The 21,676-nt window shown below is 47.1% G+C and overlaps 1 protein-coding gene across 1 annotated transcript; it reads left to right on the top strand.

Moving 5' to 3' along the window:
- The first annotated feature begins 331 nt into the window (after positions 1–331).
- LOC124021624 (deleted in malignant brain tumors 1 protein-like) lies at positions 332–20,611 on the top strand. The gene is made up of 9 exons (XM_046336762.1): positions 332–427; positions 1,268–1,297; positions 17,513–17,542; positions 17,774–18,085; positions 18,514–18,819; positions 18,945–19,223; positions 19,626–19,946; positions 20,050–20,138; positions 20,251–20,611. Exons 1-9 carry the CDS (start codon positions 385–387, stop codon positions 20,383–20,385), a joined length of 1,545 nt encoding a protein of 514 aa, XP_046192718.1. The 5' UTR covers positions 332–384; the 3' UTR covers positions 20,386–20,611.
- Positions 20,612–21,676: the final 1,065 nt, after the last annotated feature.

Raw genomic sequence — 21,676 nt, forward strand, 5'->3', positions numbered from 1 at the left:
TACACCACATCCCCCCTTCTCCTGCTCTAACATGAGACCTCATCAGAACCCATTTTGGGTGCTGGTACTGTTTATATTTAGGTGCTGAAACATTAAGCCAATATTCTATAAGAGTTGAACTCAAGCAGTAGAAAGTTAGAGGTGATATTATAGGACACTATGTGTAACGTTGCTGCTCTGTCAACAGTTTCCTGTGGAGTTTTTTTAACATATCAGTTTGCTGTAGTGTTCAACCACTGATCCAAGATAAGTTGCTCAGAAGTTAATCTCACATCATTGAAGTTAGGACATAATGAGAGAGAAGTCATAAAGCCTAGCAGTATTTTTCACTCTTCAGTCCATTCTTTATGACAGCAGACTGTGGAGCCCCAGTTAGAGACAGATATGATACCTGCAGTGGTACTGATGACCCTGTTGTGGAGCACAGGTAGGATTTTGCTACACTGATATACACTTGTGACAGTTACTGAGATATGATTTGATATTGGAAGATATATTATCATTTGCAGGGTTAGTAAAATAACATGCAACTGGTAGCAGACAGTAAAAATGTGTCTCAAAGCAGGACAATGATGTGATCACCTGTAAATGTACTTTACTGTAGTCTAACTGTCCATCTGGGGACAGGCACTAATGTCAGTTAAGTTGTGATGGTGTCCTGCATCTGACTGTTGTATATTCAGTGTGTCAATGATTGATTGTATCTGTCTCTATGTAAATAAATGAGAGTATATATTATGTATTATATATTATATTGGTGTTATGTTAGAGTAGGAGAAGGGAGGGGTGTAGATGATAGAGGTCTATGAGCTGAGTCAAGATCAACAGGTCCAACACTATACGTCACGAAGAGAGAGAGAATGAGAGAGAGAGAGAGAGAGAGAGAGAGAGAGAGAGAGAGACAGAGAGAGAGAGAGAGAGAGAGAGAGAGAGAGAGAGAGAGAGAGAGAGAGAGAGAGAGAGAGAGAGAGAGAGAGAGATGAGAAGAGAAGAGAGGAGGGGTGGGGAGCGAGATTTGAGGAGGAGGAGAGAGAAAGGGAGGGGAGAGAGAAAGGGAGGGGCGATGGGAAAGGAGCGCATAGAGCAAGATAGGTGAGAGAGGAGGGGTGGGGAGAGATGGGGAATGTGTTTACACATGGGTGTTGTTGCACCATACCACTGTCATCCCCATCATATCATGAAAGGTCATGTTATGTTGATTTAACCTCTGCCTCTCTCTTCCTCCTCTGTCTCTCTCTTTCTCCTCTGTCTCTCTCTTTCTCCTCAGATCTCCAGGCTCAAAGCGTCAGTCCACCAGGTAGGTAGAGTATAAATCTACAGTGATTATAATAGTTCAATATTAGTCAAATTTATTATACCACATGAAGAAAGTCATGTGTCCATACAAACCATTCTAAAACCCAATAACAAGTAGTGTTTTATGGAACTACTAATACTTGACATATTATATATTATATTGTTCTGATGTTAGAGTAGGAGAAGGGGGGTGTAGATGATAGAGGTCTGTTACCAAGGCAACAGGTCTGATGCTATCTGTCAGGAAGAGAGAGAGAGAGAGAAGACGTGGAGAGAAAGTGAGATGTCAACAGAGATAGGGCTGACAGACTAACATGCAGCCAACTGAATATCTTGTCTTTACTGACTTCTCACCAGTGATGTCATCATAACCAGCAACCTTTTCCACTCTTGGTCCGGCTCAGCTTGACCCCTGACCTCTGAAATTAATCATGAAAAAAATTATATATATATATATATTTAATTAGATTTAATCTCATCTGCAAAGAGAGTTACACATTTGCATGGAAGGGGAATGTACACTACATGACCAAAAGTATGTGGACACCTGCTCATCTAACATCTCATTCCAAAATCATGGGCATTAATATGGAGTTGGTCCCCCCCTTTGCTGCTATAACAGCCTCCACTCTTCTGGGAAGGCTTTCCACTAGATGTTGGAACATTGCTGCGGGGACTTGCTTCCATTCAGCCACAACAGCATTAGTGAGGTTGGGCGATTAGGCATGGCTCAGTCAACGTTTCAATTCATCCCTAAAGGTATTCAATGGGGTTTAGGTCAGGGCTCTGTGAAGGCCAGTAAAGTTCTTCCACATCGATCTCAACAAACTATTTCTGTATGGACCTCGCTTTGTGTACAGGGGCATTGTCATGCTGAAACAGGAAAGGGCCTTCCCCAAACTGTTGCCACAAAGTTGGAAGCACAGAATAGTCTAGAATGTCATTGTATGCTGTAGCGATTAGATTTCCCTTCAATGAAACTAAGGGGCCTAACCCGATCCATTAAAAACAACCCCAGACCATTATTCCTCCTCCACCAAACTTTACAGTTGGCACTATGCTTTGGGGCAGGTAGTGTTCTCCTGGCATCTGCCAAACCCAGGTTTGTGGTACGGACTGCCAGATGGTGAAACGTGATTCAACACTCCAGAGAAAGTGTTTCCACTCCAGCAGACGCTTGGCATTGCACATGGTGATCTTAGGCTTGTGTGCTGCTGCTCTGCTGTAGAAACCCATTTCATGAAGCTCCAGACGAACAGTTCTTGTGCTGAAGTTTCTTCCAGAGGAAGTTTGGAATTTGGAAGTGAGTGTTGCAACCGAGGACAGATGATTTTTACACGCGACGAACTTCAGCACTCGCGGTCCCGTTCTGTGAGCTTGTGTGAGCTACCACTTCGAGGCTAAGCCACTGCTGCTCCTAGACGTTTCCACGTCACAATAACAGCACTTACAGTTGACCGGGGCAGCTAAAGCAGGGTGGAAATTAGACCAACAGACTTGTTGGAAAGGTAGCATACTATGATGGTGACGTGTTGATTGTCACTGAGTTCTTCAGGAAGGCCATTATACTGTCAATGTTTGTCTATGGAGATTGCATGGCAGTGTGCTCAATTTTTTTTTTTATCAACCACAAGGCTGGGGGAGAGAGATCGTTCTTACTCACTGACCGCCTGAGGAGGAGACAGGGGAGGAGGGAGAGAGAGAGAGATAGGAGAGAGAGATAGTTCTTACTCACTGACAGACTGAGGAGGAGACAGGGGAGGAGGGAGAGAGAGAGATAGGAGAGAGAGATAGTTCTTACTCACTGACAGACTGAGGAGGAGACAGGGGAGGAGGGAGAGAGAGAGAGATAGTTCTTACTCACTGACAGACTGAGGAGGAGACAGGGGAGAAGGGAGAGAGAGATATAGGAGAGAGAGATAGGAGAGAGAGATAGTTCTTACTCACTGACAGACTGAGGAGGAGACAGGGGAGAAGGGAGAGAGAGATATAGGAGAGAGAGATAGGAGAGAGAGATCTTACTCACTGACAGCCTGAGGAGGAGACAGGGGAGGAGGGAGAGAGAGAGAGAGATAGGAGAGAGAGATAGTTCTTACTCACTGACAGCCTGAGGAGGAGACAGGGGAGGAGGGAGAGAGAGAGAGATAGGAGAGAGAGATAGTTCTTACTCACTGACAGACTGAGGAGGAGACAGGGGAGGAGGGAGAGAGAGAGATAGGAGAGACAGATAGTTCTTACTCACTGACAGACTGAGGAGGAGACAGGGGAGGAGGGAGAGAGAGAGAGATAGTAGAGAGAGATAGGAGAGAGAGATAGTTCTTACTCACTGACAGACTGAGGAGGAGGATGCTGTTATAGTGATATACACTTGTGACAGTTACTGAGATATGATTTGATATTGTAAGATATATTATAATTTGCAGGGTTAGTAAAATAACATGCAACTGGACGCAGACAGTAAAAATGTGTCTCAAAGCAGGACAATGATGTGATCACCTGTAAATGTACTTTACTGTAGTCTAACTGTCCATCTGGGGACAGGCACTAATGTCAGTTAAGTTGTGATGGTGTCCTGCATCTGACTGTTGTATATTCAGTGTGTCAATGATTGATTGTATCTTTCTCTATGTAAATGAATGAGAGTATATATTATGTAGAGAGGGGGGAGGGAAGAGAGGGGGGGAGAGAGATTTGTAGAGAAGAGAGAAAGAGTAAGGGAAGGGCTCCACTATGGCCCTCTCAGTCAGCCGGCTAAACTAGGGCCCTCTCAGTCAGCCGGCTCCACAATGGCCCTCTCAGACAGCCGGCTCCACTAAGGCCCTCTCAGCCAGCCTGCTCCACTGGGGCCCTCTAAACCAGCCTGCTCCACAATGGCCCTCTCAGACAGCCGGCTCCACTAAGGCCCTCTCAGCCAGCCTGCTCCACTGGGGCCCTCTCAGTCAGCCGGCTCCACTAGGGCCCTCTCAGCCAGCCGGCTCCACTAAGGCCCTCTCAGCCAGCCTGCTCCACTAGGGCCCTCTCAGACAGCCGGCTCCACTAAGGCCCTCTCAGCCAGCCTGCTCCACTGGGGCCCTCTCAGTCAGCCGGCTCCACTGGGGCCCTCTCAGTCAGCCGGCTCCACTAAGGCCCTCTCAGCCAGCCTGCTCCACTGGGGCCCTCTCAGTCAGCCGGCTCCACTAGGGCCCTCTCAGTCAGCCGGCTACACTAGGGCCCTCTCAGTCAGCCGGCTCCACAATGGCCCTCTCAGACAGCCGGCTCCACTAAGGCCCTCTCAGCCAGCCTGCTCCACAATGGCCCTCTCAGACAGCCGGCTCCACTAAGGCCCTCTGAGCCAGCCTGCTCCACTGGGGCCCTCTAAACCAGCCTGCTCCACAATGGCCCTCTCAGACAGCCGGCTCCACTAAGGCCCTCTCAGCCAGCCTGCTCCACTGGGGCCCTCTCAGTCAGCCGGCTCCACTAGGGCCCTCTCAGCCAGCCGGCTCCACTAAGGCCCTCTCAGACAGCCGGCTCCACTAAGGCCCTCTCAGCCAGCCTGCTCCACTGGGGCCCTCTCAGTCAGCCGGCTCCACTGGGGCCCTCTCAGTCAGCCGGCTCCACTAAGGCCCTCTCAGCCAGCCTGCTCCACTGGGGCCCTCTCAGTCAGCCGGCTCCACTGGGGCCCTCTCAGTCAGCCGGCTCCACTAAGGCCCTCTCAGCCAGCCTGCTCCACTGGGGCCCTCTCAGTCAGCCGGCTCCACTGGGGCCCTCTCAGTCAGCCGGTTCCACTAGGGCCCTTTCAGCTTGTTGGCTCCACTAGGGCCCTCTCAGCCACCTGGCTCCACTAAGCTCCTCTCAGGCACCTGGCTCCACTAGGGCCCTCTCAGGCACCTGGCTCCACTATGGCCCTCTCAGCCACCTGCCTCGACTAGGGCCCTCTCAGGCACCTGGCTCCACTAGGGCCCTCTCAGCCACCTGGCTCCACTAGGGCCCTCTCAGCCACCTGGCTCCACTAAGCTCCTCTCAGCCACCTGGCTCCACTAAGCTCCTCTCAGCCACCTGGCTCCACCAGGACCCTCTCAGCCACCTGGCTCCACTAGGGCCCTCTCAGCCACCAGGCTCCACTAGGGCCCTCTCAGCCACCTGGCTCCACTAAGCTCCTCTCAGCCACCTGGCTCCACTAGGGCCCTCTCAGGCACCTGGCTCCACTAGGGCCCTCTCAGCCACCTGGCTCCACTAAGCTCCTCTCAGCCACCTGGCTCCACTAAGCTCCTCTCAGGCACCTGGCTCCACTAGGGCCCTCTCAGCCACCTGGCTCCACTAGGGCCCTCTCAGCCACCTGGCTCCACTAAGCTCCTCTCAGCCACCTGGCTCCACTAAGCTCCTCTCAGCCACCTGGCTCCACTAGGGCCCTCTCAGCCACCTGGCTCCACTAAGCTCCTCTCCGCCACCTGGCTCCACTAAGCTCCTCTCAGCCACCTGGCTCCACTAAGCTCCTCTCAGCCACCTGGCTCCACCAAGCTCCTCTCAGCCACCTGGCTCCACTAAGCTCCTCTCAGCCACCTGGCTCCATTAGGGCCCTCTCAGCCACCTGGCTCCACTAAGCTCCTCTCAGCCACCTGGCTCCACTAAGCTCCTCTCAGCCACCTGGCTCCACTAAGCTCCTCTCAGCCACCTGGCTCCATTAGGGCCCTCTCAGCCACCAGGCTCCACTAGGGCCCTCACAGCCACCAGGCTCCACTAGGGCCCTCTCAGCCACCTGGCTCCACTAAGCTCCTCTCAGCCAGCTGGCTCCACTAGGGCCCTCTCAGCCACCTGGCTCCACTAGGGCCCTCTCAGCCACCAGGCTCCACTAGGGCCCTCTCAGCCACCTGGCTCCACTAGGGCCCTCTCAGCCACCAGGCTCCACTAGGGCCCTCTCAGCCAGCCGGCTCCTCTAGGGCCCTCTCAGTCAGCTGGTGTGTAGGAGAGTGTGAGCTGTGTGTACAACTAGTAGAAGTAAAAATGTCAAGGGAAATGACCTAAAGTGATAAATCTCGTCCTAGGTTTTATTTACTGTGGTGTTTCTTCTCCACTGGTTACCCTGTTCTCATCAAAACAGGTCACACATTCTGCTGACATGATTTAACACTGTATGTCTCTTATATCAACGTACATTTGGCAGGAGGTTAGGAGGTGCAGCTCAGTTTCCACCTCATTTTGTAAGTAGTGGGCACATAGCCTGTCTTCTCTCTGCCTATGATGACCTCTCTCAATAGCAAGGCCATGCTCACATTGTCTCTACATTGTCCATTTGTTTCAGATCGTCTGCCACCGTGTCCTGTCTGTTTTGGGCCAAACAGCTTTTAAGTTCACTTTGACATTTTATAGTTGTCACAGCTGGTCAGGTTGTGACAGTAGTTCTAGATAATGTGTATGTTTATTGTATTTCCTAGTCAGTAAATTGTATAGTTCTTACTGTGTGGTTTATTATATTTTAGTCAGTAAATATTTAATATAGTTCTAGATACTGTGTGGTTTATTATATTTCTAGTCAGTAAATATTTAATAATTGTGTAGTTCTAGATACTGTGTGGTTTATTATATTTCTAGTCAGTAAATATTTAATAATTGTATAGTTCTAGATACTGTGTGGTTTATTATATTTCTAGTCAGTAAATATTTAATAATTGTGTAGTTCTAGATACTGTGTGGTTCAATATTATATTTCTGTGTTTAGTCAGTAAATATTTAATAATTGTGTAGTTCTAGATACTGTGTGGTTTATTATATTTCTAGTCAGTAAATATTTAATAATTGTGTAGTTCTAGATACTGTGTGGTTTATTATATTTCTAGTCAGTAAATATTTAATAATTGTGTAGTTCTAGATACTGTGTGGTTTATTATATTTCTAGTCAGTAAATATTTAATAATTGTGTAGTTCTAGATACTGTGTGGTTTATTATATTTCTAGTCAGTAAATATTTAATAATTGTGTAGTTCTAGATACTGTGTGGTTTATTATATTTCTAGTCAGTAAATATTTAATAATTGTGTAGTTCTAGATACTGTGTGGTTTATTATATTTCTAGTCAGTAAATATTTAATAATTGTGTAGTTCTAGATAGTCAGTAAATATTTAATAAGTAAGATACTGTGTGGTTTATTTAGTCAGTAAATATTTAATAATTGTGTAGTTCTAGATACTGTGTGGTTTATTATATTTCTAGTCAGTAAATATTTAATAATTGTGTAGTTCTAGATACTGTGTGGTTTATTATATTTCTAGTCAGTAAATAAATTTAATAATTGTGTAGTTCTAGATACTGTGTGGTTTATTATATTTCTAGTCAGTAAATATTTAATAATTGTGTAGTTCTAGATACTGTGTGGTTTATTATATTTCTAGTCAGTAAATATTTAATAATTGTGTAGTTCTAGATACTGTGTGGTTTATTATATTTCTAGTCAGTAAATATTTAATAATTGTGTAGTTCTAGATACTGTGTTTATTGGTTTATTATATTTCTAGTCAGTAAATATTTAATAATTGTGTAGTTCTAGATACTGTGTGGTTTATTATATTTCTAGTCAGTAAATATTTAATAATTGTGTAGTTCTAGATACTGTGTGGTTTATTATATTTCTAGTCAGTAAATATTTAATAATTGTGTAGTTCTAGATACTGTGTGGTTTATTATATTTCTAGTCAGTAAATATTTAATAATTGTGTAGTTCTAGATACTGTGTGGTTTATTATATTTCTAGTCAGTAAATATTTAATAATTTGTAGTTCTAGATACTGTGTGGTTTATTATATTGTCACCCATAGCATTGGTGTCCTGTATGACAGAGTCATAGACATGTAAGATGCATGAAAGAGGAGGATGGCGTTGATGTTTCTCTACAGGGGGAGTCAACATGTGTTTTCTACCTGTCTGCCTGTCGAGTACCCCCACCTGTCTAGTACAGAACTCAACTCTCTCCCTGAAACAAACCTGTCTAGTACATCACTGAATTATCCTCCCGACCCCAACAAGTCTTCATCGACCTTGCCAAGGCTTTCGACTCTGTCAATCACCATATTCTTATCGGCAGACTCAGTAGCCTCGGTTTTTCGGATGACTGCCTTGCCTGGTTCACCAATTACTTTGCAGACAGAGTTCAGTGTGTCAAATCGGAGGGCATGTTGTCCGGTCCTCTGGCGGTCTCTATGGGGGTGCCACAGGGTTCAATTCTCGGGCCGACCCTTTTCTCTGTATATATCAATGATGTTGCTCTTGCTGCGGGCGATTCCCTGATCCACCTCTACGCAGACGACACCATTGTATACACTTTCGGCCCGTCATTGGACACTGTGCTATCTAACCTCCAATCGAGCTTCAATGCCATACAACACTCCTTCCGTGGCCTCCAACTGCTCTTAAACGCTAGTAAAACCAAATGCATGCTTTTCAACCGATCGCTGCCTGCACCCGCATGCCCGACTAGCATCACCACACTGGATGGCTCCGACCTTGAATATGTGGACACCTATAAGTACCTAGGTGTCTGGCTAGACTGCAAACTCTCCTTCCAGACCCATATCAAACATCTCCAATCGAAAATCAAATCAAGAATCGGCTTTCTATTCCGCAACAAAGCCTCCTTCACTCACGCTGCCAAGCTTACCCTAGTAAAACTGACTATCCTACCGATCCTCGACTTCGGCGACGTCATCTACAAAATTGCTTCCAACACTCTACTCAGCAAACTGGATGCAGTTTATCACAGTGCCATCCATTTTGTCATTAAAGCACCTTATACTACCCACCACTGCGACTTGTATGCTCTAGTCGGCTGGCCCTCGCTACATATTCGTCGCCAGACCCACTGGCTTCAGGTCATCTACAAGGCCATGCTAGGCAAAGCTCCGCCTTATCTCAGCTCACTGGTCACGATAGCAACACCCATCCGTAGCACGCGCTCCAGCAGGTGTATCTCATTGATCATCCCTAAAGCCAACACCTCATTCGGCCGCCTTTCGTTCCAGTACTCTGCTGCCTGTGACTGGAACGAATTGCAAAAATCGCTGAAGTTGGAGACTTTTATCTCCCTCACCAACTTCAAACATCAGCTAGCTGAGCAGCTAACCGATCGCTGCAGCTGTACATAATCTATTGGTAAATAGCACACCCATTTTCACCTACCTCATCCCCACAGTTTTTATTTATTTACTTTTCTGCTCTTTTGCACACCAATATCTCTACCTGTACATGATCATTTATCACTCCAGTGTTAATCTGCAATATTGTAATTATTCGACTACCTCCTCATGCCTTTTGCACACATTGTATATAGACTCCCCTTTTTTTCTCTGTGTTATTGACTTGTTAATTGTTTACTCCATGTGTAACTCTGTGTTGTCTGTTCACACTGCTATGCTTTATCTTGGCCAGGTCGCAGTTGCAAATGAGAACTTGTTCTCAACTAGCCTACCTGGTTAAATAAAGGTGAAATAAAAAATAAAAAATAAAAAGTCTAGTGCACTACTCATCTCTCTCCTTGACCCCCAGCTCTCTAGAACACAACTCAACCCTCGCTCCGACAACCACTAGTCTGGTACAAAACTCAACTCTCTCCCTGACCCCCACCAGTCTAGTACATAACTCAACTCTCTCCCTGACCCCCACCAGTCTAGTACATAATTCAACTCTCTCCCTGGCCCCCACCAGTCTAGTACATAACTCAACTCTCTCCCTGACCCCAACAGTCTCGTGCATAACTCAAAACTCTCCCTGACCCCCACCAGTCTAGTACATAACTCAACACTCTCCCTGACCCCCACCAGTCTAGTACATAACTCAACTCTCTCCCTGACCCCCACCAGTCTAGTACATAACTCAACTCTCTCTCTGACCCCCACCAGTCTAGTTCATAACTCAACTCTCTACCTGACCCCCACCAGTCTAGTACATAACTCAACTCTCTCCCTGACCCCCACCAGTCTAGTTCAGAACTCTACTCTCTCCCCGACCCCCACCAGTCTAGTATACCGATACCCCTGTATATAGCCCCCACATTGACTCTGTAGCAGTATCCATTTTACATTTACATTTAAGTCATTTAGCAGACGCTCTTATCCAGAGCGACTTACAAATTGGTGCATTCACCTTATGACATCCAGTGGAACAGTCACTTTACAATAGTGCATCTGAATCTTAAAGGGGGGTGAGAAGGATTACTTATCCTATCCTAGGTATTCCTTAAAGAGGTGGGGTTTCAGGTGTCTCCGGAAGGTGGTGATTGACTCCGCTGTCCTGGCGTCGTGAGGGAGTTTGTTCCACCATTGGGGGCCAGAGCAGCGAACAGTTTTGACTGGGCTGAGCGGGAACTGTACTTCCTCAGTGGTAGGGAGGCGAGCAGGCCAGAGGTGGATGAACGCAGTGCCCTTGTTTGGGTGTAGGGCCTGATCAGAGCCTGGAGGTACTGAGGTGCCGTTCCCCTCACAGCTCCGTAGGCAAGCACCATGGTCTTGTAGCGGATGCGAGCTTCAACTGGAAGCCAGTGGAGAGAGCGGAGGAGCGGGGTGACGTGAGAGAACTTGGGAAGGTTGAACACCAGACGGGCTGCGGCGTTCTGGATGAGTTGTAGGGGTTTAATGGCACAGGCAGGGAGCCCAGCCAACAGCGAGTTGCAGTAATCCAGACGGGAGATGACAAGTGCCTGGATTAGGACCTGCGCCGCTTCCTGTGTGAGGCAGGGTCGTACTCTGCGGATGTTGTAGAGCATGAACCTACAGGAACGGGCCACCGCCTTGATGTTAGTTGAGAACGACAGGGTGTTGTCCAGGATCACGCCAAGGTTCTTAGCGCTCTGGGAGGAGGACACAATGGAGTTGTCAACCGTGATGGCGAGATCATGGAACGGGCAGTCCTTCCCCGGGAGGAAGAGCAGCTCCGTCTTGCCAAGGTTCAGCTTGAGGTGGTGATCCGTCATCCACACTGATATGTCTGCCAGACATGCAGAGATGCGATTCGCCACCTGGTCATCAGAAGGGGGAAAGGAGAAGATTAATTGTGTGTCGTCTGCATAGCAATGATAGGAGAGACCATGTGAGGTTATGACAGAGCCAAGTGACTTGGTGTATAGCGAGAATAGGAGAGGGCCTAGAACAGAGCCCTGGGGGACACCAGTGGTGAGAGCGCGTGGTGAGGAGACAGATTCTCGCCACGCCACCTGGTAGGAGCGACCTGTCAGGTAGGACGCAATCCAAGCGTGGGCCGCGCCGGAGATGCCCAACTCGGAGAGGGTGGAGAGGAGGATCTGATGGTTCACAGTATGTGGTCCTTCTGTGGTCCTTCTGTAGCTCAGTTGGTAGAGCATGGCGCTTGTAACGCCAGGGTAGTGGGTTCAATCCCCGGGACCACCCATATGTAGAATGTATGCACACATGACTGTAAGTCGCTTTGGATAAAAGCGTCTGCTAAATGGCATATATTAGTATCAAAGGCAGTACCCCCTGTATATAGCCTCCACATTGACTCTGTACCAGTACCCCCTGTATATAGCCTCCACATTGACTTTGTACCGGTAACCCCTGTATATAGCCTCCACATTAACTCTGTACCAGTACGCCTGTATATAGACTCCACATTGACTATGTACCAGTACCCCCTGTATATAGCCTCCACATTGACTCTGTACCAGTACCCCCTGTATATAGCCTCCACATTGACTCTGTACTGGTACCCCCTGTATATACCCTCCACATTGACTCTGTACCAGTACCCCTTGTATATAGCCTCCACATTGACTCTGTACTGGTACCCCCTGTATATAGCCTCCACATTGACTCTGTACCAGTACCCCCTGTACATAGCCTCCACATTGACTCTGTACCAGTACCCCTGTATATAGCCTCCACATTGACTCTGTACCAGTACCCCTGTATATAGCCTCCACATTGACTCTGTACCAGTACCCCCTGTATATAACCTCCACACTGACTCTGTACCAGTACCTTTGTATATAGCCTCCACACTGACTCTGTACCAGTACCCCCTGTATATAACCTCCACACTGACTCTGTACCAGTACCTCTGTATATAGTCTCCACACTGACTCTGTACCAGTACCCCCTGTATATAACCTCCACATTGACTCTGTACCAGTACCTCTGTATATAGCCTCCACACTGACTCTGTACCAGTACCTCTGTATATAGCCTCCACATTGACTCTGTACCAGTACCCCCTGTATATAACCTCCACACTGACTCTGTACCAGTACCTCTGTATATAGCCTCCACACTGACTCTGTACCAGTACCTCTGTATATAGCCTCCACATTGACTCTGTACCAGTACCCCTGAATATAGCCTCTACGTTGACTCTGTACCAGTACCCCTGTATATAGCCTCCACACTGACTCTGTACCAGTACCCCTGAATATAGCCTCTACGTTGACTCTGTACCAGTACCCCTGTATATAGCCTCCACATTGACTCTGTACCAGTACCCCCTGTATATAACCTCCACATTGACTCTGTACCAGTACCCCTGTATATAGCCTCCACATTGACTCTGTACCAGTACCCCTGTATATAGCCTCCACATTGACTGTGCCAGTACCCCCTGTATATAGCCTCCACATTGACTCTGTACCAGTACCCCTGTATATAGCCTCCACATTGACTCTGTTTCGGTACCCCTGTATATAGCCTCCACATTGACTCTGTACCAGTACCCCCTGTATATAGCCTCCACATTGACTCGGTACCAGTGCCCCCTGTATGTAGCCTCCACATTGACTCTGTACCAGTACCCCTGTATATAGCCTCCACATTGACTCTGTATCGGTACCCCTGTATATAGCCTCCACATTGACTCTGTACCAGTACCTCCTGTATATAGCCTCCACATTGACTCTGTACCAGTACCCCCTGTATATAGCCTCCACATTGACTCTGTACCGGTACCCCCTGTATATAGCCTCCACATTGACTCTGTACCAGTACCCCCTGTATATAGCCTCCACATTGACTCTGTACCAGTACCCTCTGTATATAGCCTCCACATTGACTCTGTACCAGTACCCCTGTATATAGCCTCCACATTGTCTCTGTACCAGTACCCCCTGTATATAGCCTCCACATTGACTCTGTACCAGTACCCCTGTATATAGCCTCCACATTGACTCTGTACCAGTACCCCCTGTATATAGTCTCCACATTGACTCTGTACCGGTACCCCTGTATATAGCCTCCACATTGACTCTGTACCAGTACCCCTGTATATAACCTCCACATTGACTCTGTACCAGTACCCCTGTATATAGCCTCCACATTGACTCTGTACCGGTACCCCCTGTATATAGCCTCCACATTGACTCTGTACCAGTACCCCCTGTATATAGCCTCCACATTGACTCTGTACCAGTACCCTCTGTATATAGCCTCCACATTGACTCTGTACCAGTACCCCTGTATATAGCCTCCACATTGTCTCTGTACCAGTACCCCCTGTATATAGCCTCCACATTGACTCTGTACCAGTACCCCTGTATATAGCCTCCACATTGACTCTGTACCAGTACCCCCTGTATATAGCCTCCACATTGACTCTGTACTGGTATCCCCTGTATATAGCCTCCACATTGACTCTGTACTGGTACCCCCTGTATATAGCCTCCACATTGACTCTGTACCAGTACCCCCTGTATATAGCCTCCACATTGACTCTGTACCAGTACCCCTGTATATAGCCTCCACATTGACTCTGTACCAGTACCCCTGTATATAGCCTCCACATTGACTCTGTACCAGTACCCCCTGTATATAACCTCCACACTGACTCTGTACCAGTACCTTTGTATATAGCCTCCACACTGACTCTGTACCAGTACCCCCTGTATATAACCTCCACACTGACTCTGTACCAGTACCTCTGTATATAGCCTCCACATTGACTCTTTACCAGTACCCCCTGTATATAACCTCCACACTGACTCTGTACCAGTACCTCTGTATATAGCCTCCACACTGACTCTGTACCAGTACCTCTGTATATTGCCTCCACATTGACTCTGTACCAGTACCCCCTGTATATAACCTCCACACTGACTCTGTACCAGTACCTCTGTATATAGCCTCCACACTGACTCTGTACCAGTACCTCTGTATATAGCCTCCACATTGACTCTGTACCAGTACCCCTGAATATAGCCTCTACGTTGACTCTGTACCAGTACCCCTGTATATAGCCTCCACACTGACTCTGTACCAGTACCCCTGAATATAGCCTCTACGTTGACTCTGTACCAGTACCCCTGTATATAGCCTCCACATTGACTGTGTACCAGTACCCCCTGTATAAAGCCTCCACATTGACTCTGTACCAGTACCCCCTGTATATAGCCTCCACATTCACTCTGTACCAGTACCCCCTGTATATAACCTCCACATTGAATCTGTACCAGTACCCCTGTATATAGCCTCCACATTGACTCTGTACCAGTACCCCTGTATATAGCCTCCACATTGACTGTCCCAGTACCCCCTGTATATAGCCTCCACATTGACTCTGTTTCAGTACCCCTGTATATAGCCTCCACATTGACTCTGTACCAGTACCCCCTGTATATAGCCTCCACATTGACTCTGTACCAGTACCCCCTGTATGTAGCCTCCACATTGACTCTGTACCAGTACCCCTGTATATAGCCTCCACATTGACTCTGTATCGGTACCCCTGTATATAGCCTCCATATTGACTCTGTACCAGTACCCCCTGTATATAGCCTCCACATTGACTCTGTACCAGTACCCCCTGTATATAGCCTCCACATTGACTCTGTACCGGTACCCCCTGTATATAGCCTCCACATTGACTCTGTACCAGTACCCCTGTATATAGCCTCCATATTGACTCTGTACCAGTACCCCCTGTATATAGCCTCCACATTGCCTCTGTACCAGTACCCCCTGTATATAGCCTCCACATTGCCTCCGTACCAGTACCCCCTGTATATAGCCTCCACATTGACTCTGTACCAGTACCCCCTGTATATTTACATTTGCATTTAAGTCATTTACATTGACTCTGTACCAGTACCTCCTGTATATAGCCTCCACATTGACTCTGTACCGGTACCCCCTGTATATAGCCTCCACATTGACTCTGTACCAGTACCCCCTGTATATAGCCTCCACATTGACTCTGTACCAGTATCCCCTGTATATAGCCTCCACATTGACTCTGTACCAGTACCCCCTGTATATAACCTCCACATTGACTCTTTACCAGTACCCCCTGTATATAGCCTCCACATTGACTCTGTACCAGTAGCCCCTGTATATAGCCTCCACATTGACTCTGTACCAGTACCTCTGTATATAGCCTCCACATTGACTCTGTACCGGTACCCCCTGTATATAGCCTCCACATTGACTCTGTACCAGTACCCCCTGTATATAGCCTCCACATTGACTCTGTACCAGTACCCCCTGTATATAGCCTCCACATTGACTCTGTACCGGTACCCCCTGTATATAGCCTCCACATTGACTCTGTACCAGTACCCCCTGTATATAGCCTCCACATTGACTCTGTACCAGTACCCCCTGTATATAGCCTCCATATTGACTCTGTACCAGTACCCCCTGTATATAGCCTCCACATTGACTCTGTACCAGTACCCCCTGTATATAGCCTCCACATTGACTCTGTACCAGTACCCCCTGTATATAGCCTCCACATTGACTCTATACCAGTACCCCCTGTATATAACCTCCACATTGACTCTTTACCAGTACCCCCTGTATATAGCCTCCACATTGACTCTGTACCAGTACCCCCTGTATATAGCCTCCACATTGACTCTGTACCAGTACCTCTGTATATAGCCTCCACATTGACTCTGTACCAATACCCCCTGTATATAGCCTCCACATTGACTCTGTACCAGAGGAGAGGAAAAGAAGAGGAGAGGGAAGGGGGAGATTAGGAGAAGAGAGGGGGAAGAGTGGAGAGGAGGGATTATAAAATAGGGGAGGGGGAGAAGAGGAAAGGGGGAGAAAAGAGGGGGTGAAGAGAGGAGGGTGGGGGGATTGGAGGAGAAGATAGAGAATTAGAGAGGGGTGAGAAGAGAAGAGAGGAGGGGGATTGGAGGAGAAGATAGAGAATTAGAGAGGGGTGAGAAGAGAAGAGAGGAGGGGATTGGAGGAGAGTGGTAATGTAAGAAGAGATGTGGGAGGGGAGGAAAGGAGGGGGTGAAGAGGAAAGGGGAGGAGAAGCGAGCTGAGGTAGAGAAAAGGAGAAGGAGAGGAGAGGGGGAGAGAGAGGGGGACAGGGGGAGGAGAATAGAGGGGGAGAAGAGTAAGTGAGAAGAGGAGAGGATGGAGAAGAGGAGAGGGTGGAGAAGCTAAGAGGGGGGAAGAGGGGGACAGGGGGAGGAGAATAGAGGGGGAGAAGAGTAAGTGAGAAGAGGAGAGGATGGAGAAGAGGAGAGGGTGGAGAAGCTAAGAGGGGGGAGAAGAGGAGTTTTGACCATCTGACTTGGAAAAGTGGCATCCTATGATGTTGCATTGTTGAAAGTCACTGATCTTTTCATTAAGGCCATTCTACTGCCAATGTTTGTCTATGGAGATTGCATGGCTGAGTGCTTGATTTTATACATCTGTCAGGAAGGTGTGTGGCTGAAATAGAATCCACTAATTTGAAGGTGTGTCCACATGCTTTTGTATATATAGTGTATGTACACATGGGTGTTGTTGCACCATACCAACGATAAGCCTGTCTTCCCCATCACATCATGAAAGGTCATGTTATGTTCATTTAACCTCTGTCTCTCTCTTCCTCTGACTCCTCCCTTTCTCCTTTGTTTCTCTCTTTCTCTCTCTTTCTCCTCTGTCTCTCTCTTTCTCCTTTGTTTCTCTCTTTCTCCTTTGTTTCTCTCTTTCTCTCTCTTTCTCCTCTGTCTCTCTCTTTCTCCTTTGTTTCTCTCTTTCTCTCTCTTTCTCCTCTGTCTCTCTCTTTCTCCTTTGTTTCTCTCTTTCTCCTCTGTCTCTCTCTTTCTCCTTTGTTTCTCTCTTTCTCTCTCTTTCTCCTCTGTCTCTCTCTTTCTCCTCTGTCTCTCTCTTTCTCTCTCTTTCTCCTCTGTCTCTCTCTTTCTCCTTTGTTTCTCTCTTTCTCTCTCTTTCTCCTCTGTCTCTTTCTCCTCTGTCTCTCTCTTTCTCCTCTGTCTCTCTCTTTGTCCTCTGTCTCTCTCTTTCTCCTCAGATCTCCAGGCTCAAAGCGTCAGTCCACCAGGTAGGTAGAGTATAAATCTACAGTGATTAAAGCAGTTCAATAGTAGTCAACTTTATTATCCCACATGGAGAAATTCATGTGTCCATACAAACCATTCTAAAACCCAATAACAAGTAGTGTTTTATGGAACTACTTTTACTTGTCAACCACAAAGCATCACTGCTGTTAGAATAACAGAATCACTGTCATCATCTGTCCTCACCACTGTGTTTTCCTCTCTGCTGTTTACAGCTGAACTCTCAGTCAGACTGGTGGATGGGACCACTTCCTGTTCTGGGACAGTGGAAGTCTTCTATGAAGGAGAGTGGTTGGGTCTATGTTCTGGGTGCTGGAGCATGATGAGAGAGGTTAAAATTTTGTGTAGAGAGCTGAACTGTGGAGATGTTGTAGCTGAATCTATAGGACCTCAGTTTGAAACGGGAAGAGGAATAGTCACAATATATAGTATGTGTAGTGGACATGAGTCTACTGTTGGACAGTGTGTCATCACAGGAGGACCTGGTGTCTGTGATGGTGGATATTATCATCATGTGACCTGTTCAGGTAAGAGACTGGTCATATTGAGAGATTTATTTATACATTATACAATATTACCATGTATCATGTTTTATGTGTTTTTATTTCATGTAAATAGAGGGAGAGATGTCAGATGTATTTAAACATTATATTTGTGTTTGTCATATTGGTTTATGGGAGATGTTCATGGGCAGATCATTGTAGTTCAGATGGTACTGAAGTGAAGCTGCCTGATGGATGTCCAGCTGTTTATTTTCTATAAAGTGAAGTGAACTTATTCCTGTCTCCTGCCTGCATTATTCCCAACCCGATCCTGAGTGACTAAGAACCCATTTCTACCTCTTACAGTATCAAACATAACAAACTACAATCTTTTATCCAACATATTTGTGTTTAGTCCTTGACAGTGTCATCAACAAAACTGATTGAATGTTCAACCAACTCTTTTTCTCCAGAGTCTGTGCGGCTTGTGGATGGAGCTGGTCTCTGCTCTGGGAGAGTGGAGGTGAAGTCCAATCAGTCCTGGGCCTCAGTGTGTGAAGCTGACTTTGACCGGCAGGATGCAGAGGTCGTCTGTAGGGATGTTGGCTGTGGGGCTCCTGCAGCTCTACAGGGGGGGCTCTATGGAGAAGGTGAGGGTCAGACCTGGGATAAAGAGTTCCAGTGTAAAGGCAATGAGTCCCTTCTCCTGGACTGTGACACCTCAGACAGAGAGAACAACACCTGCCTACCTGGTAATGCTGTTGGACTCACCTGCTCAGGTAAGAAACAGTTTGTCACTCAGTCAACATTGTTTCTCACCTGGAGTGAAGAATATGATAGACAATATAGGTGTGTTTTAGTGAGAAAACAGTAAGATTACTGTCTCTCTCTTTTCTTTTCTCAGAGCCTGATGATGTGAGGCTGGTGGGAGGAGGCAGTCGCTGTGCTGGTGGAGTGGAGTGGTACGACCAGGGAGAGTGGAGGACTGTGGGAACTGAGGACGAGGACCAGGAGGGTGTAGCTACAGTAGTGTGTAGACAGCTGGGTTGTGGCTCCACTGTTTCAGTACTACCTGGAAACACCACTAGAGGGTTTGGAGTTACATGTTCTGGGTCTGAGTCTTCACTGAGGGAGTGTTTTAGAAGTCATCGTCTCTTTCCTGGACTCACAGTGATCTGCTCAGGTAATAACAACATATTATAATTATATTCAACTGATTTCCTTCATTCATACAACTTCCTCTGCACCTCTCATGATGACTGTTTAGCTTGTCAGTCTGCTTTACTAAATAGATCACTCAGTCAAGTAGAAATCAAATACAACTTAAATATCCCAGAATGCTTTTGTATGTGAGTGTTATCTCAGTGAACGTCTCTACTCACTACCACTGTCACATGTCATGTTATCTTGTTCCAGATGTCCTGCTTCAGCCTGATATCAACATATGTTGTCTCAGTGACTGTAGGCCCACTACTCATGTTGCCCTGTGAGGGAGGGTGTCTGGCACTGTTACATGCTGATGTTATTGTCATATCTATAGGAAACTAGTTGAAGAGGTTTGTCTTGTTCTCTTTTATTGTTACAGATCTCCTGGTCCAGCCTGATATCTCCCTGACTGACCCAATGGGAGGGGTCTTCAGGGGCCACCAGGGGCCCGAGATGTTCAGGGGCTACAACTTCACCATCACCTGCTCCACTCAGCCACAGTACCCAGGAGGCTCCTTCCTCCTCACGTTCACCGGCTCCAACAGAACCCAGACCCAGCCAGCTGTCAATCACTCTGCTGCCTTCCTCTTCCCTGCTGCAGATGACTCCCACCAAGGGAACTACAGCTGTGTTTATGACAATTATGTTTTCTCTCATAACTTCTCCTCTGAGAGTGAGCTCCTCTCCCTCACCATCACAGGTAACTGAACAGGAACCAGACTTATAACTTTGTCATTGACAGATTTCCCACAGATCTATGTGAAGATGATCAGTCCCCTCATCAAAGGTGTTTCTGTTTGCAGCCTCTCCTCTGCCAGCCTTCATCATCAGACACGTTGTAGTGCTGCTGATCCTACTGACAACAATCACCACCTCCTACCTGTACTACAAGGTAAAGACATTTACTCAGACGTTACAAGTGATTTAAACTAGAGGGAGAGGAGGGGGAGAGAATGGAGATACTAGAGAGTAAATGTCTGACTGTTGGTGCTGTGTCTCTCTAGCCCACCAGGAGGCAGAAGAGAGTGAACAGGGTGAGCAGCATGGATCTTTATGTCAATGCCATGGAGATGGTCTCTCTGAGCTCCAGAGCTGAAGCTGGACCGGGAGAGGAGAGAGCAGCCCAGGGGACGGAGTAGGAGTAGAATGAATCTGACCCTACATACTGATCTTAGGTCAGTTGTGTGTTTTAAATCGATGGTCAGCAGTGGACTGGTGTTTAAAATGTGGTGACAAACCTGAAGTGGTTCTAATTTTAATAACAAGTTCAGAATGAGTTTATCTTTCTAGAACCTTGGAAGAAATCTAAAAGGAGTGACTGCAACCACCATTATTCATTTAGTTAGAAACATGGGGTTCTGGGTAACATGGGGTTCCAGGTAACATGGGTTTTGGGTAACATGGGGTAACATGGGGTTTTGGTAACATGGGGTTTGGGTAACATGGGGTTGTGGGTAACATGGGGTTTTGGTAACATGGGGTTTTGGGTAACATGGGGTAACATGGGGTTTTGGTAACATGGGGTTTGGGTAACATGGGGTTGTGGGTAACATGGGGTTTTGGTAACATGGGGTTTTGGTAACATGGGGTTTTGGTAACATGGGGTTTTGGTAACATGGGGTTTGGGTAACATGGGGTTTTGGTAACATGGGGTTTGGGGTAACATGGGGTTTGGGGTAACATGGGGTTTTGGTAACTTGTGGTTTGGGGTAACATGGGGTTTTGGTAACATGGGGTTTTGGTAACATGGGGTTTGGGGTAACATGGGGTTTTGGTAACTTGTGGTTTGGGGTAACATGGGGTTTTGGTAACATAGGGTTTGGGGTAACATGGGGTCATGGGGTTTTAGGTAACATGGGGTTTGGGTAACATGGGGTTGGGGTAACATGGGGTTCGGTAACATGGGGTTTTGGGTAACATGGGGTTCGGAAACATGGGGTTTGGTAACATAGGGTTTGGGTAACATGGGGTTTGGGTAACATGGGGTTTGGGTAACATGGTGGTTTGGGTAACATGGGGTTCGGTAACATAGGGTTTGGGTAACATGGGGTTCGGAAACATGGGGTTCGGTAACATAGGGTTTGGGTAACATGGGGTTTTGGGTAACATGTGGGTTTGGGTAACATGTGGGTATGGGTAACATGGGGTTTGGTAACATAGGGTTTGGGTAACATGGGGTTTTGGGTAACATGTGGGTTTGGGTAACATGTGGGTATGGGTAACATGGGTTCTGGGTAACATGGGGTTTTGGATAACATGTGGGTTTGGGTAACATGGGTTTTGGGTAACATGGGGTTTTGGGTAACATGGGGTTTTGGGTAACATGGGGTTGGGTAACATGGGGTTTTGGTGTAACATGGGGTTTTTGGTAACATGGGGTTTTGGTAACATGGGGTTTGGGTAACATGGGGTTGGGTAACATGGGGTTTT

This window comes from Oncorhynchus gorbuscha, unplaced genomic scaffold (assembly GCF_021184085.1).
Source record: "Oncorhynchus gorbuscha isolate QuinsamMale2020 ecotype Even-year unplaced genomic scaffold, OgorEven_v1.0 Un_scaffold_1149, whole genome shotgun sequence".
NCBI lineage: Eukaryota > Metazoa > Chordata > Actinopteri > Salmoniformes > Salmonidae > Oncorhynchus > Oncorhynchus gorbuscha.